Source organism: Oncorhynchus tshawytscha, linkage group LG01 (assembly GCF_018296145.1).
Source record: "Oncorhynchus tshawytscha isolate Ot180627B linkage group LG01, Otsh_v2.0, whole genome shotgun sequence".
In the NCBI taxonomy this organism is placed as follows: Eukaryota; Metazoa; Chordata; class Actinopteri; order Salmoniformes; family Salmonidae; genus Oncorhynchus; species Oncorhynchus tshawytscha.
The window spans coordinates 82,617,835-82,645,647 of record NC_056429.1 but is presented as its reverse complement, the minus strand read 5'-3'; the positions used below and the strand labels follow the sequence as shown (position 1 = coordinate 82,645,647).

At 41.7% G+C, this 27,813-nt stretch overlaps 1 protein-coding gene across 2 annotated transcripts; it reads left to right on the top strand.

The window, feature by feature from the left end:
• The first annotated feature begins 217 nt into the window (after positions 1–217).
• Positions 218–27,238, top strand: LOC112258090 (annexin A4). 2 transcript variants are annotated; one of them, XM_042326596.1, is made up of 16 exons: positions 218–360; positions 6,895–7,015; positions 7,058–7,237; positions 7,373–7,404; positions 7,686–7,874; positions 8,126–8,213; positions 8,497–8,591; positions 10,062–10,175; positions 10,729–10,819; positions 11,773–11,852; positions 13,027–13,083; positions 16,674–16,767; positions 19,449–19,544; positions 19,774–19,832; positions 25,561–25,683; positions 25,883–27,238. In XM_042326596.1, the coding sequence occupies exons 2-16, from the start codon at positions 6,904–6,906 to the stop codon at positions 25,940–25,942; spliced, it is 1,470 nt and encodes a 489-aa protein (XP_042182530.1). In that variant the 5' UTR covers positions 218–360; positions 6,895–6,903; the 3' UTR covers positions 25,943–27,238. The 2 variants fall into 2 exon arrangements, with proteins under 2 accessions (XP_042182530.1, XP_024287970.2); XM_024432202.2 differs by having other exon boundaries at positions 6,895–7,237.
• The last annotated feature ends 575 nt before the right edge of the window (positions 27,239–27,813 follow it).

The window sequence follows — 27,813 nt, the reverse complement described above, 5'->3', positions numbered from 1 at the left end:
TGTGTTGTTTAAGTGTTCCCTTTACTTTTTAGAGCAGTGTATAATGCAGTTGATTTGCGATGATGACACAGACATTATATTAAGCAGGACATTCATACGAGCCTTAAAATCCAATTGTAATCCAAAAGTAGTGTGAAATGCACTCATAAGTAACATAAATATAGTTTTTTTTTAGCTGGCGTTTTATAAGAACTCCGCCGTGTTCTGCCACCAACTTCCGAGCATCACCCTCCTGCGGCAATGTTTGCAAACACAGATGTGTCTATAATGATCAAAAATAAAAAAGCACAACAAATACACTGACCCACCCATACTACTTCCTGAATCTCTCCCCTTCAACGGCCCCGCCGTCAAAACCAAGTAAGACAAGTTATTTTGATTTTATAGGGTTATATTCTTAAACGTTAGCTTTTTTACCGATCCAAGTGAACTCGACTATTTCTCGAAATGTGCTTCTAGAATTGTGGGCAGGTTTAATCTTCTGACTGGCTTTATTTATCTATTCTGTAAATTTTCTGTCAGAGCAAAGCATCTCGTTTCAACACCCAGCCCATCATCGCCCTTTGAAAACGCTCTTATTTGTTAACGATCCTGGATTTAGTTATTGCCACTTGTTTAATCGCTACACTTTTTGTCATATTTTTCCTCTCCAACATGAACCTACTTGGCAGATCGACCAGGTTTTCTAATTAGACCTACGCAATAGAGGCTATAGTTTAATCTCAAACTGCCATTTTGCCTCAACTCGGGACGCGTAGGCTACTGGGCTACAATGTGATATGTATTGGATGGCTACATTGTAATATTATGTAACAACCTCAGTGTATCATACATATATTTATTATTCAGCGGATAAATGAACACATGAAACATGAGACAACACAGACTATTCTGATAGGCTGGAAGGTTACATCGTAACAACCGTTCTAGTCTGATGTAGCCGAAAGTATGTTGTTTTATGAAATTATTTGCTTTATGGTTTTATTTCGTTATTTTGTTGTGTTCAAATCGAAGAATCAAGCCTTGATAGCCACATTGTCGTGTGTTCGAAGCTAGTTCTCTAGCAATGACTTTCATTCTTAAACTTTGCATTAGGCCTGTACTGGGCCCGCCTCCCGGCCTGTTTTTTTCAGATTAATCCGTGTTTAGGGTAGATACGACTGAGATCCCAGTGTTGTGCCGAAAATCGCCCGCTGCCAGAATTCTCTCCCCCTTCGCGTGAACGCGCACACTCAATTCTTCATTGCTGCGACTTGCTTGCTAGTTGAGATTTCTGCTCTTCACTCCGTTGTCAGTGTAGCCTACATTTCACTGATCTTAGCAGAAAGTATTTATTATTTGTGTCCTTCAAGGCTGCTGTCAATGATCACGTTAGGTTGCGTTTCATTTCATTTTATTTTCTTGCCTGCTGAAATTCTCCCCCCTTCTAATTCCTTAATTTTGTGTCTAGAGTCAAATATTTTCTGTGGCACACATCAGAGTCAAATACTTTCTATAGAACCAATTTAACAGGCAACCGAAATTAATAATTAATGTATGTGTGTTATATTAAACATGGAGGAATGAGTAAAATGTAGGCAAGCAATAAACATTTCAGAACAACTACTCGTCGAATAAGACATGGGAGAGATGACGCATTTTGGCATAGATTTATTTAGACTAATACACTTGAAACAAATAGCCAAACTGAAAACTGTAGACATTACTAGTGAATCCCCTGCGATCAAACTGCCATAAAAAAAAAAATGAAATGCAGCCTAACTGAGATTTTCGGCACAACACCGGAACGTGTGTCGTGTCAGAGGGGAGGGGGTGGGGAACACCCAATCGCCCCTCCATATGTCACTGGTTATGTTGCTCTTTCGGGTTATCCAGTCCAGGGAGTGTTTCAAATTAGGAGTGCTGATGTAAGTACAGGTCTCCCTTGTATTAATTATGATTTAAAAGGCAAAACTGAACCTAGTGCACCACTTTGCGATTACAGGCCCTGAAACCAGAAACCTGCAAGGCAGTTTATGTTTATTGTGGTATACCCCGGCTTCACATCAAGTCATGATAGTGGAATACTGGTAAACTGGTCAAGAGTCTGTAGTAGTGTCTACTGTTTGTTCATTTGATCCCGGAGTCATATCATTCATCTCAACTACTCCATGTAGCCTATGCGAGGCACATCAATTCTCCATTTGCCTGTGAAACTTTTACTTCTCTATTATAATTTGAGTATATTTAGTGAACTATGTCTTTACAAATCTTTATTCCCTGAATAAAATTAGCAGTTTTATTCTTTGAATAGAATATTTGGTCAGCTATTTTCCCCAGTAATTATGCTTCCTCTGATCCTTTAGGCAAGGTACGTAATGTCATTGTCCTTACAGTGTGTTTTGGAAAGGAAGGAAGACTCAAACTTTTTTATCCCATTTACCCTTTATTTAACTTGGCAATTCTAAGGGGAAGTAGGAGTTGCTCAAAACAATGAGCTTTCTCTTATGTAATAATCCAATGCCTGGAAATCTTGTCACATGGAAATGTCTGTGTATGCTTAACTCATCCTTTAACTTTTCTCTTTTTTTTTAACCAAATCTGTATTTTGGCTTTAAATGGTATGTTGTAGAAGTGTCCAGACACTTCTTTTGCGATTTCACTTGGTTTTGAGAAACTTACCCAGTGGTGAAAGTATATTTAAATGTCTTCCCGGTACCACCTATGTATGTTCCTGTATGTGTTGACCATAACAAGTGCCCCAGAACCAGTGGAAGCAATAAAAATAACCGTAACATCAAAGATCAACCACCATATTTTACAGTAGGTGATAGGTACTTTTCTGTTAATGCATCCAGGCCAAAGAGCTCTACTTTTTTGTCATCTTACCGTAGTACCAGTTCCAATCCAAGTGCCAGGCAATAGCATTGTAAAATATTGTAGTGGACCTTTGATATTATGGGTCTGTTTAGCTTCTACTGGTCCTGGGGTCCTTCTTAAGGTCAACGGCATCATGAACTCTAACAAGTACCAGGACATTTTAGCCAAAAACTTGGTTGCCTCTGCCAGGAGGCTGAAACTTGGCCTCAAGTGGATCTTCTAGCAAGACAATAACCCCAAGCACACATCAAAATCCACAAAGAAATGGGTAACTGACCACAAAATCAAGCATTTTGCAATGGCCATCTCAGTCTCCAGACTTGAACTCCATTGAAAACCTGTGATTTGAATTGAAGAGGGCAGTCCATAAGCGCAGATGAAGGATATCAAGGATCTGACAAGATTATGTAATGGCCTAAGATCCGACCCAATTGTTCTCCAATCTCTTTAAACATATTAGAAAAAGGCTCAATGTTGTTATCCTCGCAAGGGGAGGGTGGCTTAGAATTGAAAACAGGGGTACCAATAATTTTTACCTCTTTGATTACAGGTTAAAATGTATTTCTCTGAGAAATTGTATTAGTATAAAATATAATTTCCCTTTTTTTTTTTTTTGTTGCATGCAATATTGCAATTATTTATTTCATTCAGTATTGTTTGGACGTCTGTATCAAAGGTCCCAATAATTTTGTACCTGAATGTATTTTATGTTCAGTGAGCTCCAACATTACTGGAACCCCTGACTGGCAATGCACAAGCAATACTTTAAATATATACAATATAATTATAGAGAGAAACTCAAAATACCAACATTTGAGAAATACTGTACTTTATCAATTTTTCAATGGAACCCACTTTAAATCATTTATTGATTTTATTAAAAATCATTGTCCTCTAAATCAAGGTTTCACAATTAATGGCACCCTTAAAGATTATTGTAAATAACATTTTCCAAAATTAAACCAGTAATTAAATTCCACTTATTTATGTTTATCTAAGTCTTAAGGAACTATATTGAGGCATTACATCACTTTCTGTTTCAGTAGGGTATAAAAATGAGGTAACACACATGCAATATCCCTTTGTCATCCAACACCATGAAGAAAACAAAAGAACTGGCAGTTCAAAAAAAGATAAATCAAATTTTATTAGTCATATGCGCCGAATACAACAGGTGTAGACCTTGCAATGAAATGCTTACTTACGAGCCCCTAACCGACAGTGCAGTTAAAAGAAATATGGATAAGAATAAAAGTAACAAGTAATTAAAGAGGAGAAGTAAAAAGAAAAAATAACTATGTACAGGGGGGTGCCGGTACAATGTGCGGGGGTACCGGTTAGTTGAGGCAGTATGTACATGTAGGTAGAGTTAATTAAGGTGACTATGCATAGATGACAACAGAGAGTGGTAGTGGTGGGGAGGGGGGCAATGTGAATGGTTTCGGTAGCCATTTGACTAGATGTTCAGTAGTCTTATTGGGGGTAGAAGCTGTTTAGATGCCTCTTGGACCTAGACATGGTGCTCCGGTACTGCTTGCCGTGTGGTAGCAGAGTGAACAGTCTATGACTAGGGTGGCTGGAGTCTTTGACATTTTTCAGGGCCTTCCTCTGACACTGCCTGGTATAGAGGTCCTGGATGGCAGGAAGCTTGGCCCCAGTGATGTACTGGGCCATTCACACTACCCTCTGTAGTGCCTTGCGGTCGGAGGTCGAGCAGTTACCATACCAGGCAGTCATGCAACCAGTCAGGAAGCTCTCAATGGTGCAGCTGTAAAACCTTTTGAGGATCTGAGGACCCATGCTAAATCTTTTCAGTCTCCTGAGGGGAATAGGTTTTGTCGTGCCTGCTTCACGACTGTCATGGTGTGCTTGGACCATGTTAGTTTGTTGGTGATGTGGACACCAAGGAACTTGAAGCTCTCAACCTGCTCCACTGCCGCTCCGTCAATGAGAATGTGGCCATGCTCAGTCCTCTTTTTCCTGTAGTCCACAGTCATCTCCTTTATTTTGATCACGTTGAAGGAGAGGTTGTTGTCCTTGCACCACACGGCCAGGTCTCTGACCTCCCTATAGGCTGTCTCGTTGTTGTCGGTGGTCAGGCCTACCACTGTTGTGTTATCCTGCAAATTTAATGATGGTTTGAGGTCGTGCCAGGCCGTGCAGTCATGAGTGAACAGGGAGTAAAGGAGGGGGCTGCACGCACCCCTGAGGGGCCCCTGTGTTGAGGATCAGCATGGCGGATGTGTTGTTACCTACCCTTACCACCTGGGGATGGCCCATCAGGAAGTACAGGAACCAGTTGCAGAGGGAGGTGTTTAGTCCTAGGGTCCTTAACTTGTTGATGAGCTTTGAGGGCACTATGGTGTTGAACGCTGAGCTGTAGTCAATAAATATCATTCTCACATAGGTGTTCCTTTTGTCCAGGTGGGAAAGGGCAGTGTGGAGTGCAATAGAGACTGCTTCATCTGTGGATCTGTAGGGGTCGTATGCAAATTGGAGTGGGTCTAGGGTTTCTGGGATGATGGTGTTGATACATGTTTGTCGCCAAACTCACTGGCTCTAGGTCATCTATACGTTTTTGCTAGGTAAAGCCCCGCCTTATCTCAGCTCACTGGTCACCATAGCAACATCTGTAAATAGCCCATCCAACTACCTCATCCCCCATATTGTTATTTCTTTTGTTGCTCTTTTGCAACCCAGTATCTCTACTTGCACACCATCATCTGCACATCTGTCACTCCAGTGTTAATGCTAAATTGTAATTATTTTGCCTCTATGGCCTATTTATTGCTTTACCTCCCTAATCGTACTACATTTGCACACTGTACATTCTATTTTGTTATTGACTGTACGTTTGTTTATCACATGTGTAACTCTGTGTTGTTGTTTTTGTCGCACTGCTTTGCTTTATCTTGGCCAGGTCACAGTTGTAAATGATAACTTGTTCTCAACTGGCCTACCTGGTTAAATAATGGTGAAATATAAAATATGAGCCATAACCAGCCTTTCAAAGCACTTCATGGCTACAGACGTGAGTGCTATGGGTCGGTAGTCATTTAGGCAGATTACCTAAGTGTTCTTGGGCACAGGCACTATGGTGGTCTGCTTAAAACATGTTGGTATTACAGGCTCGGACAGGGAGAGGTTGAAAATGTCAGTGAAGACATTTGCTGGTTGGTCAGAGCATGCTTGCAGTACATGTCCTGGTAATCCATCTGGCCCTGCGGCCTTGTGAATGTTGACCTGTCTAAAGGTCTTACTCACATCGGCTGCGGAGAGCGTGATCACATAATCTTCCGGTACAGCTGGTGCTCTCATGCATGTTTCAGTGTTATTTTCCTCGAAGTGAGCATAGAAATTGTTTAGCTCGTCCGGTAGGCTTGTGTCACTGGGCAGCTCTCGGCTGTGCTTCCCTTTGTAGTCTGAAATGGTTTGCAGGCCCTGACACATCCGACGAGCATCAGAGCCGGTGTAGTAGGACTCGATCTTAGTCCTGTATTGATGCTTTGCCTGTTTGATGGTTCGTCGGAGGGGATAGCGGGATTTCTTATAAGCTTCCGGGTTGGAGTCCCGCTCCTTGAAAGAGGCAGCTCTAGCCTTTAGCTCAGTGTGGATGCTGCATGTAATCCATGGTTTCTGGTTGGGGTATGGTACGTACAGCCACTGTGGGGAAGACGTCATCGATGCACTTATTGATGAAGCCAATGACTGATGTGGTATACTCCTCAATGCCATCGGAGGAATCCGGGAACATATTCCAGTCTGTGCTAGCAAAACAGTCCTGTAGCTTAGCATCTACGTCATCTGACCACTTTTTTATTGATCTAGTCAGTGATGCTTCCTGGTTTAATTTTTGCTTGTAAGCAGGAATCAGGAGGATAGAATTATAGTCAGATTTGCCAAATGGAGGGGGCGAGAGAGCTTTGTATGCATCTCTGTGTGGAGTATAGGTGGTCCAGAGTTCAACTGTGTACATATATATATATATATTTATAAATACTTATGCCTCACCTTCTCATGCTTCCTTTCTTTCAGGTCCTAAAGATGAGTTATCCAGGTTACCCTCCCTCCGGTGGCTACCCTCCCCAGGCAGGTGGCTACCCTCCCCAGGCAGGTGGCTACCCTCCCCAGGCAGGTGGCTACCCTCCCCAGGCAGGTGGCTACCCTCCCCAGGCAGGTGGCTACCCTCCCCAGGCAGGTGGTTACCCCCCACAACCGGGTGCATATCCCCCCCAAGCAGGAGGCTACCCACCCCAGGCCGGTGGCTACCCACCCCAGGCCAGCGGCTACCCAACCCAAGCCGGCGGCTACCCCCCCCAGGCAGGGGGCTACCCTCCCCAGCAGGCCGGAGGTTATCCTTCCATTCCTCCAGCACAAGGTAAGGCTATTATTTTGGGATTACATTAGTATTTTGTTTTCATGGTAGTGCAAAAGTGTGCTTGCTCTGGTTTGGAGTTATCCTGTTCATTAAAATCATGCTACATCACTCACTTGTTGTCTCTTCATTCTCTAGGTGGTTGGGGTGGAGCCCCTGCTGGTGGAATGGTAAATATGACTTATTATCTTGAATCAAGTAGCTAACTAAGAACCAAGTAACTACCAACATATTGTACGGCTCTAAATCAGCGGGTTCTATTTACGACCTGATCTACACACCCTGTAACATGTATGGAGTCTGTTACCATGTCATTATGTCCCAAATGGCTCCCCATTCCTATGGGCCCTGGTCAAAAGTAGTGCACTATTTAGGGAATAGGGTGCCATTTGGGACATAGCCAGAGCCAGTAATGTGATACCAGCTAATCACCTCCTTTTCTCCATTCCAGCCAGGCGGAGGTATGCCCCAGGGATACCCAGGCGGTCCTGCTCCATCTCCACCCCAGGGGTACCCAGGAGGCCCTGCCCCAGGACAGCAGCCCATGCCTGGCTACCCTGGAGGAGCCCCGGCACCCAACCCCTCCATGCCAGGATACGGAGGTGGTGCTCCGGCTACTCCCCATTCACCTGCCATCAATGTGAGAATCTCTTGTTTCTTTTTCAGTTTGTGTCATGTGGACTGAAACCATTAACCTGTATTTACATAGCTTTTTCTTAATATACTTTACAAAGTATTTCCTTGTTTCAGTATTTCCTTGTTTCAGTATTTCCTTGTTTCTGTATAGCCTTGTTTCAGTATTTCCTTGTTTCTGTATAGCCTTGTTTCAGTATTTCCTTGTTTCAGTATTTCCTTGCTTCATTTTCAGTACTTGTTTCTATTTGTCATTAGAGAGGCTACAGGGGTGCGATAAAGGACCACCCAGGTGCTGACCCTCTGAGGGATGTGGAAGTCCTCCGCAAGGCCATGAAGGGCTTTGGTCAGTAGTTCATCATTATAGACATTCCACTATCATGGATAGATGTATGAAGGATTTGATGAGAGTCAGTCAAATTCTAATAACACTTTATTTAGAGATGCACATTACATAACTGAAGTTCCTTCTGGGGAAAAAAAGTTATTTTATTATATTCTATAAATCTTCAATGGCTAGATGCATATGTAGAATATTATACAATTAAGAGCACACTATTTAGTGATACACATTCCATCTACTACCAGTTAAACTGCTAATAATGCTAATAATAGATTATTTTCAACAGGCACGGATGAGTCCGCTATAATTGAGCTTCTTGGAAGCCGCACCAGCAAGCAGAGGGTTCCAATGGTTGCAGCCTACAAAACCACTTATGGGAAGGTGAGGTTTATACTAGAGTAATGACTATGGTTTCTTCTATTGTTGCTGTTAGTTTAACTTCCATGTAGTGTTCATCTATGTCTGCGTCCTGTAGTGGTAATTGTAACCAAAAGGAGAGCGAGACTGTATTCTTCAAAACAACTTTATTATAACATTTGCAAAAATGAAGCAATCAATAACAACCACTCAGTGCGTCGTTAGGAAAGTCCAATGAACAGAGTTCTCTCTCTTATAGAAAAACTACCACCTATTTTGTCTACGTGGCAGTTTAGCAGATGGAAACAGGGACGGAACATGGTGTGTAAAAGCAGATTTAGCTTGTCTGTTCAGATAATGGTGGCAACATCAACTGTCAACCTTCCTGCTTGTTTTCACACATCTAAGTTCCTGTAGATTGTGAAAACAGGATTTGACATACTGAGGTCTCACCCGAACGGCTCTTATCTGTATGCCAAGATTTATGACTAAGTCACACGACAAGCCTGTATCAGTAAAAATACTAACATATAACAATAGACACTTATCTTAAGTAAAACAGCATAGTATGTCAATCAAATTTATTTATAAAGCCCTTCTTACATCAGCTGATGTCATAAAGTGCTGTACAGAAACCCAGCTTAAACCCCAAACAGCAAGCAATGCAGGTGTAGAAGCACGGTGGCTAGGAAAAACACCCTAGAAAGGCCAGAACCTAGAGATGAACCAGGCTATGAGGGGTGGCCAGTCCTCTTCTGGCTGTGCCGGGTGGAGATTATAACAGAACATGGCCAAGATGTTCATAGATGACCAGCAGAGTCAAATAATAATAATCACAGTGGTTGTAGACGGTGCAAGGGGTCAGCACCTCAGGAGTAAATGTCAGTTGGCTTTTTATTGCCGATCATTCAGAGTATCTCTACCACTCCTGCTGTCTCTAGAGAGTTTAAAACAGCAGGTCTGGGACAGGTAGCACGTCCGGTGAACAGGTCAGGGTTCCATAGCTGCAGGCAGAACAGTTGAAACTGGAGCACCAGCACAACCAGGTGGACTGGGGACCGCATGGTGTCATCAGGCCAGGTAGTCCTGAGGTATGGTCCTAGGGCACAGGGAGAGAGGGAGAGAGAGAGAGAGAGAAACACGGAGAGAGAGACAGAGAGAGAGAGAATACTTCAATTCACACAGGACACCGGATAAGACAGGAGAAATACTCCAGATATAACAGACTGACCCTAGCCCCCTGACACATAAACTATTGCAGCATAAATACTGGAGGCTGAGACAGGAGGGGTCGGGAGACACTGTGTCTAATTAAACAGTATAGTATGTAATTAATATTTAATTTACACCACAGTCTCAAATGGCACCCTATTCCCCTATGAGCCCTGGTTGAAAGTAGTGCGCTATATAGGGAATAGGGTGGAGCAGCAGCACATTTGGGGCACAGATTTACTGTATGTTGAGTGACCTCTTACACAATCTTCTATTTCACAGGATTTATTCCACGATCTAAAGTCTGAGCTGACTGGGAGTTTTGAGAAGCTGGCTATTGCCATGTTGCAGACACCAGCCAAGTTCGATGCATCTGAACTCAAAGAAGCCATATCGGTTTGAACGGGTCCTTTTGTTTACTCTTATACCAGGTTCATGTGCATTAGAGCAAAACGTAGGGTAACATTTTGAAACAAAACAGAAACACGCTTTTTATTGGACAAGTTCTGATATTACCTCCCTATTTCAGTCCGTTATGGACCGTTTTCTTTTGTTTCGTGCCTACTGAACACCACCCAGGTTATTCCACTCTTTATATTAGGCCTCTTTGTGAGTCATTTCAGTATGAAACAGAAAGCTCCATTAAAGACAGACAAAGTCAGGTATGTTGAGGCCTGAGGAATCACCCATCTTACTATCTGGTGAACAAGATTTAGATACTTACTGTAGCTTGTAGAGAACAAGTATTACTTGGGCCATGATGTATTCTTATCTTGAACCACAAACTATATGGTGAACTATGTGGTGATTCACTGTAGCTGTAGAGAATAAGTATTACTTTATTGCACCTGGCCAGTAATTATTATTGTCTTCTAGATCATTTCTGGAACTCATACACATAGCATTTATATATTTACTGTATACTTAACCCTGGCTGGTTTGTTCTCAGGGTGCAGGTACTGATGAAGCATGTCTGATTGAGATCCTGTCATCTCGCTCCAATGCAGAAATCAGAGAAATCAATCAAATTTACAAACATGGTAAGAGCTGTGTATTTATTATGGATCCCCATTAGCTGCTGCCAAGGCAACAGTAGCTAAAATGCCAAGGCAGCAGCTACTCTTCCTGGGGTCCAGCAGAGTTAAGGCAGTTTATACAATTGAAAAAATATTACAATACATTCACAGATTTCACAACACACTGTGTGCCCTCAGGCCCCTACTCCACCACTACCACATATCTTCAGTACAAAATCCATGTGTACGTGTGTGTATAGTGCGTATGTTATCGTGTGTTTGTGGCAACTGACCACATGACTGAACAGTAATCCAGGTGCAACAAAACTAGGACCTGTAGGACCTGCCTTGTTGATAGTGTTGTTAAAAAGGCAGAGCAGCTCTTTATTATGGATAGACTTCTCCCCATCTTATGTATCAATATGTTTTGATGACCGTTTACAATCCAGGGTTACTCCAAGCAGTTTAGTCACCTCAACTTGCTCAATTTCAACATGATTTAGTTGAGGTTTAGTGAATGATTTGTCCCAAGTACAATGCTTTTAGTTTTATTAATATTTAGGACTAACTTATTCTTTGCCACCCACTCTGAAACTAACTGCAGCTCTTTGTTGAGTGTTGCAGTCATTTCAGTCACTGTAGTAGCTGACATGTATAGTGTTGAGTCATCTGTATGCCAGTGGCATGGCATTAGTAAAGATTGGAAAAAGTAAGGAGCCTAGACACCTGCCCTGTGTTTAGAGTAACTGACTGAAATGGCGTTAGTTTAAGACAATGTATTGAAAGGCTGTGTGTTTCAGAGTAACTGACTGAAATGGCGTTAGTTTAAGACTATGTATTGAAAGGCTGTGTGTTTCAGAGTAACTGACTGAAATGGTGTTAGTTTAAGACTATGTATTGAAAGGCTGTGTGTTTCAGAGTAACTGACTGAAATGGCGTTAGTTTAAGACTATGTATTGAAATGCTGTTTGTTTCAGAGTATGGTAAGACCCTAGAGGATTCCATTAGTAACGACACCTCAGGACACTTCCGTAGGCTCCTCGTCTCACTCTGTCAGGTAACTTTTTATTGATATGTTATCGATGGGTTTTTGTTATGTTATTGATGTGTTGTTAATCGTTATCATTGCGTAACATCTTTGACAGTGAAGGCTAAAGCTGATTCATGATGACAGCCTAATACTCAACAAAGTCGGTGCTCTTGCACTTCAAACTGGCTATCTAATGGCTACAAATTAGACATATCTTTAATTTGTGTTAACAATTTTTGAAATGTTATATTATTTTAATGAAGTGAACAAGTGAAAAAGACTCGGGGAAACCAAATTTGTATGAAACTGATATTTCCCTCTCAAGATAAACATCTACTATAGCCTCTTCCTGAGTCAGGAGTCAGGATGTAGAGCCTACTATAGAGCCATTTTTTGTTTGCAAGCAAACGTCATATTGGAGTGGTGCACACATATGCTCACAGCAAAACGTCATGTAGCAGATACACTGATGTTGGGACATTGACAAACTTAGTAGTGTGTGAGTGATGACCATGAAACACACAAGACTGATGGCTATAGCTATGTTCAACAAGTTATTATTCTTCTGGCTTTACCTAGCTCTATTTGGGATATTTTACCTTGCCTCGCTGGCTTGCTACGTAATCAGTCCTCCAATGACATCTGCAATGTTGTAGACGATGACCATCTGATTACTTGTTTGTTAACTTGCAGGAGCTGTATATGAAGTTGAATGATCGTATCCATTTCAATGTAAACAAACCCCTTTCTACTGCGAATATGTGCCCAAAACTTCTGATGCGGCTGGGTTTGGATTTTTCAAGAAGCAATGCATGCATCCCAAAACTGTAACCTATTCCCTATATGGTGCACTACTTTTGACAAGAACCGTATGGGCCTGGTCAAAAGTAGTGCACTATAAATGGAATAGGGTGTAATTTAGGACGCAGCCCATAAAGATATCCTGGAAGATTTATGGAAGCAATTACTGAAATTGGTAGAGGAGAAGTTGAGTTTCCATGCCTCAAATTCCTTCCAGGCTACGAGTATTCCACTGTTCATAGTTTGTAAGGGTTTCCAGATTTTTTTTCCTCCCGTGGAATAATATCGTCTGCCTCCCAGGCACTGGTCAAAAGCAGTGCACTATATAGGGAATAAGATGCCATTTGGGACGTATCCATTTCTTTTGTAGTAAAACCTTTTTTTTGTTTCCTGTTTGAAGGGAAATCGAGATGAGAGGGAACAAGTGGACATCAACATGGCCAAACAGGATGCTCAGGTGATCACTGTTTCTTGTTCTGTTAATATAATAGCATTTAAATAGTTTTAAAGATCTTTCTGATGTTACAATAGTGCTTATATACCCAGTAGGCTTATAAGAAATTGGACATTATTTGTTTCATTTCTGATCTGAAACTTTACTTAAGGAAGCATGTATCTGCCAATATTCATCTTTAAAAAATCTCATTCAAAAAATATTGGCAACCGATATGATTCCAAAGATATAATATATGATTCGAAAGAGTTAGACAAGCATTTCATGCTTCTACTGATAGTTATTTTGTGTTAGATACTGATCATATTGTGCGTTAGAAACTGATCATGTTGTTTATTGTTCATTTTTTATTTTTTTATTTTACCATTATTTAACCGGGTAGGCCAGTTGAGAACAAGTTCTCGTTTACAACTGCGACCTGGCCAAGATAAAGCAAAGCAGTGCGACACAAACAACAGAGTTACACATGGAATAAACAAACATACAGTCAATAACACAACATAAAAAAAGAAAGTCTTTATACAGTGTGTGCAAGTGAGGAGGTAAGGCAATAAATAGGCCATAGTAGCGAAGTAATTTCAATTTAGCAAATGAACACTGGAGTGATAGATGTGCAGATGATGATGTGCAAGTAGAAATACTGTTGTGCAAAAAAGTAAATAATAACAATATGGGGATGAGGTAGGTAGATTGGATGGGCTATTTACAGATGGGCTATGTACAGCTGCAGCGATCGGTTAGCTGATGTTTAAAGTTAGTGATGGAAATATAAGTCTCCAGCTTCAGCGATTTATTTTTTTATTTTATTTTATTTTTTTGCAATTCGTTCCAGTCCTTGGCAGCAGAGAATTGGAAGGAAAGGCGGCCAAAGAGGTGTTGGTTTTGGGGATGACCAGTGAGATATACCTGCTGGAGCATGTACTACGGGTGGGTGTTGTTATCGTGACCAGTGAGCCGAGATAAGGCAGGGCTTTACCTAACAACAACTTATAGATGACCTGGAGCCAGTGGGTCTGGCGATGAATATGCAGCGAGGGCCAGCCGACGAGAGCATACAGGTCGTAATGTTGGGTGGTATATGGGGCTTTGGTGACAAAACGGGTGGCACTGTGATAGAGTGCATCCAGTTTGCTGAGTAGAGTGTTTGAGGCTATTTTGTAAATGACATCGCCGAAGTCGAGGATTGGTAGGATAGTCAGCTTTACGAGGATAAGTTTGGCAGCGTGAGTGAAGGATGCTTTGTTGCGAAATAGGAAGCCGACTCTAGATTTAATTTTGTATTGGAGATGTTTAATGTGACCCTGGAAGGAGAGTTTACAGTCTAGCCAGACACCTAGGTATTTGTAGTTGTCCACATATTCTAAATCAGAACCGTCCAGAGTAGTGATGCTGGTCCGGCGGGCAGGTGCGGGCAGCGATGGGTTGAAAAGCATGTATATAGTTTTACTAGAGCTTAAAAGCAGTTGTGTGTTAGAAACTGGTTATGTTGTGTGTTAGAAACTGATCCTGTTATGTTGTGTGTTAGAAACTGATCCTGTTATGTTGTGTGTTAGAAACTGATCCTGTTATGTTGTGTGTTAGAAACTGATCCTGTTATGTTGTGTGTTAGAAACTGAACATGTTATGTTGTGTGTTAGAAACGGGTTATGTTGTGTGTTAGAAACTGATCAGGTTATGTTGTGTGTTAGAAACTGATCAGGTTATGTTGTGTGTTAGAAACGGGTTATGTTGTGTGTTAGAAACTGGTTATGTTGTGTGTTAGAAACTGCTTATGTTGTGTGTTAGAAACTGCTTATGTTGTGTGTTAGAAACTGATCAGGTTATGTTGTGTGTTAGAAACTGATCAGGTTATGTTGTGTGTTAGAAACTGCTTATGTTGTGTGTTAGAAACTGATCAGGTTATGTTGTGTGTTAGAAACTGATCAGGTTATGTTGTGTGTTAGAAACTGATCAGGTTATGTTGTGTGTTAGAAACGGGTTATGTTGTGTGTTAGAAACTGTTCAGGTTATGTTGTGTGTTAGAAACTGTTCAGGTTATGTTGTGTGTTAGAAACTGTTCAGGTTATGTTGTGTGTTAGAAACTGGTTATGTTGTGTGTTAGAAACTGATCCTGTTATGTTGTGTGTTACAAACTGATCCTGTTATGTTGGGTGTAGAAGCTGATCCTGTTATGTTGTGTGTTAGAAACTGATCCTGTTGTGTTGTGTGTTAGAAACTGATCCTGTTATGTTGTGTGTTAGAAATGGATCATGTTATGTTGTGCGTTAGACACTGATCAGGTTATGTTGTGTGTTAGAAACTGATCCTGTTGTGTTGTGTGTTAGAAACTGATCCTGTTATGTTGTGTGTTAGAAATGGATCATGTTATGTTGTGCATTAGACACTGATCAGGTTATGTTGTGTGTTAGAAACGGGTTATGTTGTGTGTTAGAAACGGGTTATGTTGTGTGTTAGAAACGGGTTATGTTGTGTGTTAGAAACGGGTTATGGTGTGTGTTAGAAACTGATCAGGTTATGTTGTGTGTTAGAAACTGATCAGGTTATGTTGTGTGTTAGAAACTGATCAGGTTATGTTGTGTGTTAGAAACTGATCCTGTTATGTTGTGTGTTAGAAGCTGATCCTGTTATGTTGTGCGTTAGAAACTGATACTGTTGTGTGTTAGAAACTGATACTGTTGTGTGTTAGAAACGGATGCTGTTGTGTGTTAGAAACGGATGCTGTTGTGTGTTAGAAACGGATGCTGTTGTGTGTTAGAAACTGATACTGTTGTGTGTTAGAAACTGATCCTGTTATGTTGTGTTAGACACTGATCCTGTTATGTTGTGCGTTAGACACTGATCCTGTTATGTTGTGCGTTAGAAATTGATCCTGTTATGTTGTGTGTTAGAAACTGATCCTGTTATGTTGTGTGTTAGAAACTGATCCTGTTATGTTGTGTTAGACACTGATCCTGTTATGTTGTGCGTTAGAAATTGATCCTGTTATGTTGTGCGTTAGAAATTGATCCTGTTATGTTGTGTGTTAGAAACTGATCCTGTTATGTTGTGTGTTAGAAACTGATCCTGTTATGTTGTGTTTTAGAAACTGATACTGTTGTGTGTTAGAAACTGATCCTGTTATGTTGTGTGTTAGAAACTGATACTGTTGTGTGTTAGAAACTGATCCTGTTGTGTTGTGTGTTAGAAACTGATCCTGTTATGTTGTGTGTTAGAAATGGATCATGTTATGTGTGTTAGAAACTGATCCTGTTATGTTGTGTGTTAGAAACTGATCCTGTTATGTTGTGCGTTAGAAACTGATCCTGTTATGTTGTGCGTTAGACACTGATCCTGTTATGTTGTGTGTTAGAAACTGGTTATGTTGCGCGTTAGACACTGGTTATGTTGTGTTAGAAACTGGTCTTTGGCCTCTCGCCAGGCTGGGTCGTCAACATGGCCGAGAAGAAGATACTGAAACCGATTGATGATAAACTGCTCCAATATTACAATTCATAAATAATTCAAATTTACATGCTCTGTTGATGTACATGAATGTCATGATTTTTTTGTGATGTTGTGTGTTAGAAACTGATCCTGTTATGATGTGTGTTTAGAAACTGTATGCTGCCGGGGAGAACAAAGTGGGGACGGATGAGTCCCAGTTCAACGCCATACTGTGTGCCAGGAGCAAACCCCACCTGAGAGCAGGTAGGGTTATGTTGTATCTGCAGTATCTGTGTTTATATTACCAAGTCAGTTCACTATTCTGGCCGACAGGGTTGTAACCTTTCAGATATTGAGTGAGGTTGTTTCCTCATATCCTGTTTTTCTATGTCTATTATCCCAACACTATTTATACAAACATTTTATTCACTATATTAATGTATATTAACTGGTTGTTCCAATGTCATAACAACCCTGCCCATGGCTCATTAGTATATTAGTATATTATATACTAAGTGGTTATAAAAAATCATATTACATGTTTAACAACCATGCGTATGGTTATAACAACTCTACCTATCGTTATAACAACCTTAAAAAATCTAGTCAAAGTTTATTGGTCGTGTACACAGTTGTGGAGATGTTATGGCAGGTGCATCGAAATGTTTGTTTCTAGCTCCAACAATGCAGCAATATCTAGCAAATTACAGGTTTTTTATTACATGATTATAGCAACCCGGCGCATGGTTCTAGCAACTCTGCCAATGGCTCATTAGTATGACAACCTTATTACATGTTTAACAACCCTGCCTATGGCTATAACGACCGTATTACATGTTATACATTATACACAGGCAGTTAGAAAAGCCAAGGCTAGCTTTTTCAAGCAGAAATTTGCTTTCTGCAACACTAACTCAAAAAAGTTCTGGGACACTGTAAAGTCCATGGAGAATAAGAACACCTCCTCCCAGCTGCCCACTGCACTGAAGATAGGAAACACTGTCACCACTGATAAATCCACCATAATTGAGAATTTCAATAAGCATTTTTCTACGGCTGGCCATGCTTTCCACCTGGCTACTCCTACCCCGGTCAACAGCACTGCACCCCCAACAGCAACTCGCCCAAGCCTTCCCCATTTCTCCTTCTCCCAAATCCATTCAGCTGATGTTCTGAAAGAGCTGCAAAATCTGGACCCCTACAAATCAGCCGGGCTAGACAATCTGGACCCTTTCTTTCTAAAATTATCTGCCGAAATTGTTGCCACCCCTATTACTAGCCTGTTCAATCTCTCTTTCGTGTCGTCTGAGATTCCCAAAGATTGGAAAGCAGCTGCGGTCATCCCCCTCTTCAAAGGGGGGGGGGGCACTCTTGACCCAAACTGCTACAGACCTATATCTATCCTACCATGCCTTTCTAAGGTCTTCGAAAGCCAAGTCAACAAACAGATTACTGACCATTTCGAATCTCACCATACCTTCTCTGCTATGCAATCTGGTTTCAGAGCTGGTCATGGGTGCACCTCAGCCACGCTCAAGGTCCTAAACGATATCTGAACCGCCATCGATAAGAAACATTACTGTGCAGCCGTATTCATTGATCTGGCCAAGGCTTTCGACTCTGTCAATCACCACATCCTCATCGGCAGACTCGACAGCCTTGGTTTCTCAAATGATTGCCTCGCCTGGTTCACCAACTACTTCTCTGATAGAGTTCAGTGTGTCAAATCGGAGGGTCTGCTGTCCGGACCTCTGGCAGTCTCTATGGGGGTGCCACAGGGTTCAATTCTTGGACCGACTCTATTCTCTGTATACATCAATGAGGTCGCTCTTGCTACTGGTGAGTCTCTGATCCACCTCTACTGACCATCCTACCAATCCTCGACTTTGGCAATGTCATTTACAAAATAGCCTCCAATACCCTACTCAACAAATTGGATGCAGTCTATCACAGTGCAATCCGTTTTGTCACCAAAGCCCCATATACTACCCACCATTGCGACCTGTACGCTCTCGTTGGCTGGCCCTCACTTCATACTCGTCGCCAAACCCACTGGCTCCATGTCATCTACAAGACCCTGCTAGGTAAAGACCCCCCTTATCTCAGCTCGCTGGTCACCATAGCATCTCCCACCTGTAGCACACGCTCCAGCAGGTATATCACTCTAGTCACCCCCAAAACCAATTCTTTCTTTGGCCGCCTCTCCTTCCAGTTCTCTGCTGCCAATGACTGGAACAAACTACAAAAATCTCTGAAACTGGAAACACTTATCTCCCTCACTAGCTTTAAGCACCAACTGTCAGAGCAGCTCACAGATTACTGCACCTGTACATAGCCCACCTATAATTTAGGCCAAACAACTACCTCTTTCCCAACTGTATTTAATTTATTTATTTATTTTGCTCCTTTGCACCCCATTATTTGTATTTCTACTTTGCACATTCTTCCATTGCAAAACTACCATTCCAGTGTTTTACTTGCTATATTGTATTTACTTTGCCACCATGGCCTTTTTTGCCTTTACCTCCCTTCTCACCTCATTTGCTCACATTGTATATAGACTTGTTTATACTGTATTATTGACTGTATGTTTGTTTTACTCCATGTGTAACTCTGTGTCGTTGTATCTGTCAAACTGCTTTGCTTTATCTTGGCCAGGTCGCAATTGTAAATGAGAACTTGTTCTCAACTTGCCTACCTGGTTAAATAAAGGTAAAATAAATAAATAAATAAAAATAACCACCCTGCCTATGGCTATAACAACCGTATTACATGTTATTACAACCCTTCCCATGGTTATAACAGCCATGGCTCATTAGTATATTATGACTACCTTATTACATGTTTATAACAACCCTGCCTACATTATAACAACCCTGCCCATGGCTATAACAACCTTATGACATGTTTATAACAACCCTTGCCATGGTTCTTGTTTCTGCTAGTGTTCCATGAGTACCAACAGATGTGTGGCAGAGACATCGTGAAGAGCATTTGCAGGGAGATGTCTGGAGACGTGGAGGATGGCATGGTGGCTGTTGGTAAGTTCAGAAATAACCATCTAGCACTTTTTGGATCTGAAATTCCTGTTGAATAATGAGTGTTGAAAATCATATGATTCAGGATCACACTGATTTGTTTTGTTTTGATATGCACAGTGTCTACATTGGGCTCTAAAGGAGGAATGGGTTGCCACTTGGGACTAAGCCAATATGAAGATTAGTCATGTCTCAACTCTATGAAGTAAAGCCTTGTCTTGTTGTGTTGCAGTGAAATGCATCAGGAACACTCCTGAATACTTTGCAGAGAGGCTTCACAAGGCCATGGCGGTAAGGAAATAACTGTTTCTCACTCCGCTGATGGAAATGTTCTTCAACCGTGTTTACGGGTAGCCGCCATGAGACATTGTTTGTAGTCACTATAACTATAGTGTCTTAGACATATTTTCACACACTAGTGCTGAGCTATTAACCAACATTTTTTCAACAACTAATTGACAGGGTTCAATTATTTGAATTCCATTTCATTTAGTTTTTTTCTTCTGTTTTTCTAGAGATAAATCAGATCCCGCCAGAACTGTGCGATGTAATGGGGAGTTGTTGACGCTCCTTCAAATTAGTGGATGCTGCTATTTCAGCCACACTCGTTGCTGTCAGGTGTATAAAATTGAGCACGCAGCCATGTACTCTCCATAGACAAACATTGGCAGCAGAATGGACTTAGTGAAGAGCTCTGTGACCTTCAGCGTGGCACCGTCATAGGATGCCACCTTTCCAACAAGTCAGTTCGTAAAATGTCTCTCCTGCTAGAGCTTCCCCAGTCAACTGTAACTGCTGTTATTGTGAAGTGGAAATGTCTAGGAGCAACAAAGGCTCAGCAGCGAAGTGGTAGGCCACACAAGCTCACAGAACGGGACCGTTGAGTGCTTAAGCACATAGCGCGTAAAAATCGCCTGTCCTCGGTTGCAACACTCACCACCGAGTTCCAAACTGCTGCTGGAAGCAACGTCAGCACAATAACTGTTAGTCGGGAGCTTTGTGAAATGGGTTTCCATGGCCGAGTAGCCGCACACAAGCCTAAGATCACGATGTGCAATGCCAAGGGTCGGCTGGTGTAAAGCTCGCCACCATTGGACTCTGGAGCAGTGGAAACGGGTTCTCTGTAGTGATGAATTACGCTTCATCATCTGGCAGTCCGAAGGACGAATCTGGTTTTGGCGGATGCCAGGAGGACGCTACCTGCCCCAATGCATAGTGCCAACTGTAAAGTTTGGTATAGGAGGAATATAATGGCCTGTGGCTGTTTTTCATGGTTCGGGTTAGGCCCCTTATATCCAGTGAAGGGAAATTCACTGCTCAAAAAAATAAAGGGAACACTTAAACAACACAATGTAACTCCAAGTCAATCACACTTCTGTGAAATCAAACTATCCACTTAGGAAGCAACACTGATTGACAATAAATCTCACATGCTGTTGTGCAAATGGAATAGACAACAGGTGGAAATTATAGGCAATTAGCGAGACACTCCCAATAAAGGAGTGGTTCTGCAGGTGGTGGCCACAGACCACTTCTCAGTTCCTATGCTTCCTGGCTGATGTTTTAGTCACTTTTGAATGCTGGCAGTGCTTTCACTCTAGTAGTAGCATGAGACGGAGTCTACAACCCACACAAGTGGCTCAGGTAGTGCAGCTCATCCAGGATGGCACATCAATGCGAGCTGTGGCAAGAAGGTTTGCTGTGTCTGTCAGCGTAGTGTCCAGAGCATGGAGGCGCCACCAGGAGACAGGCCAGTACATCAGGAGACGTGGAGGAGGCCGTAGGAGGGCAACAACCCAGCAGCAGGACCGCTACCTCCGCCTTTGTGCAAGGAGGAGCACTGCCAGAGCCCTGCAAAATGACCTCCAGCAGGCCACAAATGTGCATGTGTCTGCTCAAACGTTCAGAAACAGACTCCATGAGGGTGGTATGAGGGCCCGACGTCCACAGGTGGGGGTTGTGCTTACAGCCCAACACCGTGCAGGACGTTTGGCATTTGCCAGAGAACACCAAGATTGGCAAATTCGCCACTGGCGTCCTGTGCTCTTCACAGATGAAAGCAGGTTCACACTGAGCACATGTGACAGACGTGACAGAGTCTGGAGACGCCGTGGAGAACATTCTGCTGCCTGCAACATCCTCCAGCATGACCGGTTTGGTGGTGGGTCAGTCATGGTGTGGGGTGGCATTTCTTTGGGGGGCCGCACAGCCCTCCATGTGCTCGCCATAGGTAGCCTGACTGCCATTAGGTACAGAGATGAGATCCTCAGACCCCTTGTGAGACCATATGCTGGTGCGGCTGGCCCTAGGTTTCTCCTAATGCAAGACAATGCTAGACCTCATGTGGCTGGAGTGTGTCAGCAGTTCCTGCAAGAGGAAGGCATTGATGCTATGGGGTGGCCCGCCCGTTACCCAGACCTGAATCCAATTGAGCACATATGGAACGTCATGTCTCGCTCCATCCACCAACGCCACGTTGCACCATATACTGTCCAGGAGTTGGCGGATGCTTTAGTCCAGGTCTGGGAGGAGATCCCTCAGGAGACCATCCGCCACCTCATCAGGAGCATGCCCAGGCGTTGTAGGGAGGTCATACAGGCACGTGGAGGCCACACACACTAGTGAGCCTAATTTTGACTTGTTTTAAGGACATTACATCAAGGTTGGATCAGCCTGTAGTGTTGGTTTTCCACTTTAATTTTGAGTGTGACTCCAAATCCAGACCTCCATTGATAATTTTTGTGTGATTTTGTTGTCAGCACATTCAACTATGTAAAAAAAAAAGTATTTAATAAGAATATTTCATTCATTCAGATCTAGGATGTGTTATTTTTGTGTTCCCTTTATTTTTTTGAGCAGTGTATTAACGCTACAGCATACAATGACATTCTAGACGATTCTGTGCTTCCAACTTTGTGGCAACAGTTTGGGGAAGGACTTTCCTGTTTCAGCATGACAATGCCCCTGTGCTCAAAGCGAGGTCCCTACAGAAATGGTTTGTTGAGATCGGTGTGGAAGAGTTTGACTGGCCTGCACAGAGCCCTGACCTCAACCCCATCAAACACCTTTGGGATCAATTGGAACACCGATTGCGAGCCAGGCCTAATTGCCCAACATCAGTTCTCGATCTCACTAATGCTCTTGTGGCTGAATGTAAGCAAGTCCCCACAGCAATGTTCCAACATCTAGTGGAAAGCCTTCCCAGAAGAATGGAGAATGTTATAGCAGCAAAGGGGGGGACCAACTCCATATTAATGCCCATGATTTTGGAATGAGATGTTCGATGAGCAGGTGTCCATGTACTTTTGCTCATGTAGTGTATCTCTACCTGAAAATACATAATCTACGTGATTTAATAGTTGGTATTCAGCAGTCATATAATTATGCCTTATTTACTTTGAAGAACTACAAAATAGTGATTTTTGTCAGACCGCATAGGCAGCAGTCAAATAAAACAAATGTAATATACATAACTGAAATATTTTAGTAAAAAGAAATATGCTTAAGAAGTGATAGGTAGTAATGGGCAGTGACTACCATCATGGGACCCTTTAAAAAAGTATTGTGTGTTACAGCATTCAACCCAAATAATCGAAATAGAAATAGAAAACCTTGATTCTTTTTTAATAACCGAAACCGAACCAAACTCAAAAAGCACTAACACACACACACACACACACATTTAGACGCCGTAGTGATTTTTAAAGATTTAAATTTTTTATTTCACCTTTATTTAACCAGGTAGGCCAGTTGATAACAAGTTCTCATTTACAACTGCAACCTGGCCAAGATAAAGCAAAGCAGTGCGACACAAACGACACAGAGTTACACATGGGATCAACAAAAGTACAGTCCATAACACAATAGAAAAATCTATATACAGTGTGTGCAAATGTATTAAGGATAGGGAGGTAAGGCAATAAATAGGCCATAGTGGTGAAATAATTACAATTTATCAGTTAAACACTGGAGTGATAGATGTGCAAGTAGAGATTCTGGGATGCAAAGGAGCAAAAAAATAAATAACAATATGGGGATGAGGTAGTTGGATGGGCTATTTACAGATGGGCTGTGTACAGGTGCAATGATCCGTAAACTGCTCTGACAGCTGGTGCTTAAAGTTAGTGAGGAAGATAAGACTCCAGCTTCAGTGATTTTTGCAATTCATTCCAGTCACTTGCAGCAGAGAACTGGAAGGAAGGCGGCCAAAGGAGGAGTTGGCTTTGGGGATGACCGGTGATATATACCTGCTGGAGCGCGTGCTGCTATGGTGACCAGTGAGCTGAGATAAGGCAGGGCTTTACCTAGCAAAGACCCTTATAGATGACCTGGAGCCAGTGGGTTTGGCGACAAATATGAAGCGAGGGCCAGCCAACAAGAGCATACAGGTCGCAGTGGTGGGTAGTATATGGGGCTTTGGTGACAAAACGGATGGCACTGTGATAGACGACATCCAATTAGCTGAGTAGAGTGTTGTAGGCTATCTTGTAAATTACATCGCTGAAGTCGAGGATCGGTAGGATAGTTTTACAAGGATATGTTTGGCAGCATGAGTGAAGGATGCTTTGTTGTGAAATAGGAAGCCGATTCTAGATTTAATTTTGGAGATGCTTAATGTGAGTCTGGAAGGAGAGTTTACAGTCTAACCAGACACCTAGGTATTTGTAGTTGTCCAAATATTCTAAGTCAGAGCCATCCGGAGTAGTGATGTTAGACAGGCGGGCGATTGCGGGCAGCGATCGGTTGAAGAGCATGCATTTAGTTTTACTTGCATTTAAGAGCAGTTGGAGGCCACGGGAGGGGTGTTGTATGGCATTGAATCTCGTCTGCAGGTTTGTTAACACAGTGTCCAAAGAAGGGCCAGAAGTATACAGAATGGTGTCTGTGTAGAGGTGGATCAGAGAATCACCAGCTGCAAGAGCAACATCATTGATGTATGCAGAGAAAAGAGTTGGCCCGAGAATTGAACCCTGTGGCACCCCCATAGAGACTTCCAGAGCTCCAGACAACAGGCCCTCCGATTTGACACACTGAACTCTAACTGAGAAGTAGTTGGTGAACCAGGCGAGGCAGTTATTTGAGAAACCAAGGCTGTTGAGTCTACCGATAAGAATGCAGTGATTGACACAAGTCGAAAGCCTTGGCCAGGTCAATGAAGATGGCTGCACAGTATTATCTTTTATCGATGGCAGTTATGATATTGTTTAGCACCTTGAGCGTGGCTGAGGTGCATCCATGACCAGCTCGGAAACCAGATTGCATAGCGGAGACGGTTCGGTGGGATTCGAAATGGTCGGTGACTTTAGAAAGGCAGGGTAGGATAGATATTGGTGTGTAACAGTTTGGGTCTAGAGTGTCTCCCCCTTTGAAGAGGGGGATGACCGCGGCAGCTTTCCAATCTTTGGGATCAGAAGATACGAGAGGTTGAACAGGCTAGTAATAGGGGTGATGGAGACAACAAGTTATGTTTTAGGGCTAGTTCATGGGATGGCACCTACTGTGTTGACTGAAGAGTTCATGCTTATATTATGCTGATATTATGATGACATTTTGTGAAGTTTTGGATTTCGGTAAGGGTTTTTTCAACTCTTCGGGCACATTTATTTTCTCGAGGCAAGCCGAAGTTGGTAGCCAAAGTCAGTAGCTGAAGTCTATGCCCCTTTGTCTGTGATTGGTTAACAGTAGGGATTCTTCAATAAAGTCTTTGTTGTCATTTAATTTAATGAGAGACGACTCGTTTTCATGCACATATTTTCACTGATAAATACTGCACCAAATATCTTAGCTAAATATAAAATTGCAGAAATATCACAATTATTGACAGATTTCTTGAGTCATCTTGGATTAATTCAGACTATTTTGAAGTGTATACTGGCTACGGTGTCTCAAAATGGACAAACGGTACTATTGTCGCTTTTTTCACATTTTTCAAGCGAAGCATACTGACGCATTAACCCCTCTTTGTGATATAAATCCTTTAATTCATATTTAGTATTGACTCTGTACTATGTGTTCCCAGGGGGCTGGGACCAAGGACAGGACTCTGATTCGGGTCATGGTGACTCGCTCTGAGGTGGACATGCTGGACATCAGACAGGTGTATCAGCAGACCTATGGGAAATCACTGTACACCGCCATCTCTGTATGTACCTTACACAAATAATCACTATGCTAAAATTATTTTATTGGAACCAATCCATTGATTTTATGCTATGGAGATGGATTGCTGCCAAAATTATGGAAATGAATGAATAATAATTCACAAGTAAATTATATTAATTTCTTGGTTTATCTAATGGAGAATGATGCATTTAATACTGTTTTTTTTCACCATCTGATAGGGTGATACCTCTGGTGACTACAAGAAGATGCTGCTGAAGCTGTGTGGTGGAAGTGATTAGAGGGAAATTAAGACATCATCAACCAGGACAGTGAAGTCATAGAATTAGAATGAGAATATTTAAATTCAGAGGTGCTATGGCCGTTCTATTTCTATGAGTGTGCTAGTCCATAAGAATATGCCAGACACGATCCTATATCAACCTGTGATGCATGTCCTTATTTTAGCCTTACTTGTGTCTCACACTCCAATGCAACATTTCATTACTAACTACTAACACACACAACATAATGTACTAAACAATATATGCAAGATAATTATTTTCTTTGCTGCATATGCAATCAGTTATTGTGTAGTCTTGATACATTTTCACAGTGATGGAAAAAGTCCCCAATTGTCACACTTGATTAAAAGTAAAGATCCCATAATAGAAAAAGTATTTTTACTTAAGTACTTTACACCACTGCATTTTCAAACGTTTTTTTTTATCATGATATGTGTAATCATATTTCATGTTATCAGGATAGTATCATTGTATACTAAAATACAGTACTATAATTTACAAATGATTAGCTTTCTGCCAAAAACGAAATATATATTAATATTTCTGGATGTTAGTCTTTGTGTAAACACGTGCAAATATTGTATGAGATTTAGATACAACATTTTGTATATCTTAAGTATCCTAGAGTTTTATTGCTGACTACTACTATATTCTATGCAAATTAGCACCTTGTTACATTTAGAATGAAAGCCAATAATAATGAAATATCACTACACATTTTCCCCCCCAATTTTTCTCTGTTAGTGACACCTTTTATTAATGTTGGCAATTTTCCATTGCTTGTTTCCCAGATATAAACACAATGTTGCCTTTTATGCTGCAGACCCAAAACCCGCCATGGCATGCAACTCTTTCAATCTTATACCATCTATTTTGAAAGCTATTTAGTTCCACACAAGTCAATATTTGTTTCTCATGTAATCTTTCATTGCCATATTTACCATAATTTGAATGTAAGTAATTGTGCAACTGTTTGCCAAAAGTGAAACATTTCTTCATTACATAGGTATCTATAACCGGTATACATGTAGTAAAATGTTATGCCAGTAGAGAGCAGGTTTTATACACAAGTGAAATTGGCAATGGATCCACTGAGACATGGTAACTGGAAAATGATCAATTCTGGCTCAGTATATAGCTATTATATTAATACCACTTTTGTTACTTGTCACAATGCCCCAAAAGTGCTGCCTTTGTATGTACAAACTAACGTTTATAATCATTTTATTGTTGTAATGTTCATCCACAGGCTTATAACGGCATCCTTCGTGTCAATTAAAATATTTTGACTGACTCATTTTCTGTTTCAATAATTTGATTTTTGTCCTTCATATTCATATCATTGATTGTCATAGCCTGAGTGCTATTAAGCCAACTCCTTTACACTCATAGGCTGGACAAGGACAGCATTGAAGATGGAAAGAGAACCAAAAGACTTGGGACCAGGCATTGACTCATTTCTCTACTGAGAGACATTTAATAACTTCTTAAATAGTCATTTCCCTATTAGACAGCTGTTTAACACAACAATGATAATTTGCATTTCAAAGGCCTGTTTCATTTCCACCGTGGCCACATAATGAACCTACGCAGACACATCGAAGTCAAGCTGACAGTCCATCCCTCTTCAGAGACAAGATTTACCTCACCTTACCTACAGTCAAAGGTGGAAATGAAAAGGCTCATATGAAAGTACCCTCTCTGCATGGGCCTTCCTCTCTTATCTGAGAGGGAGAGGGGAAATTGAATGTCTCAAATGGCATCCTATTCCCTTTATAGTGCGCTACTTTTGACCAATGCCCATAGAATAGGGTGCCAATTGGGACTTGAGAAAAAGGTTGGTTTGCGTTAGAGTTCACTGCCATACC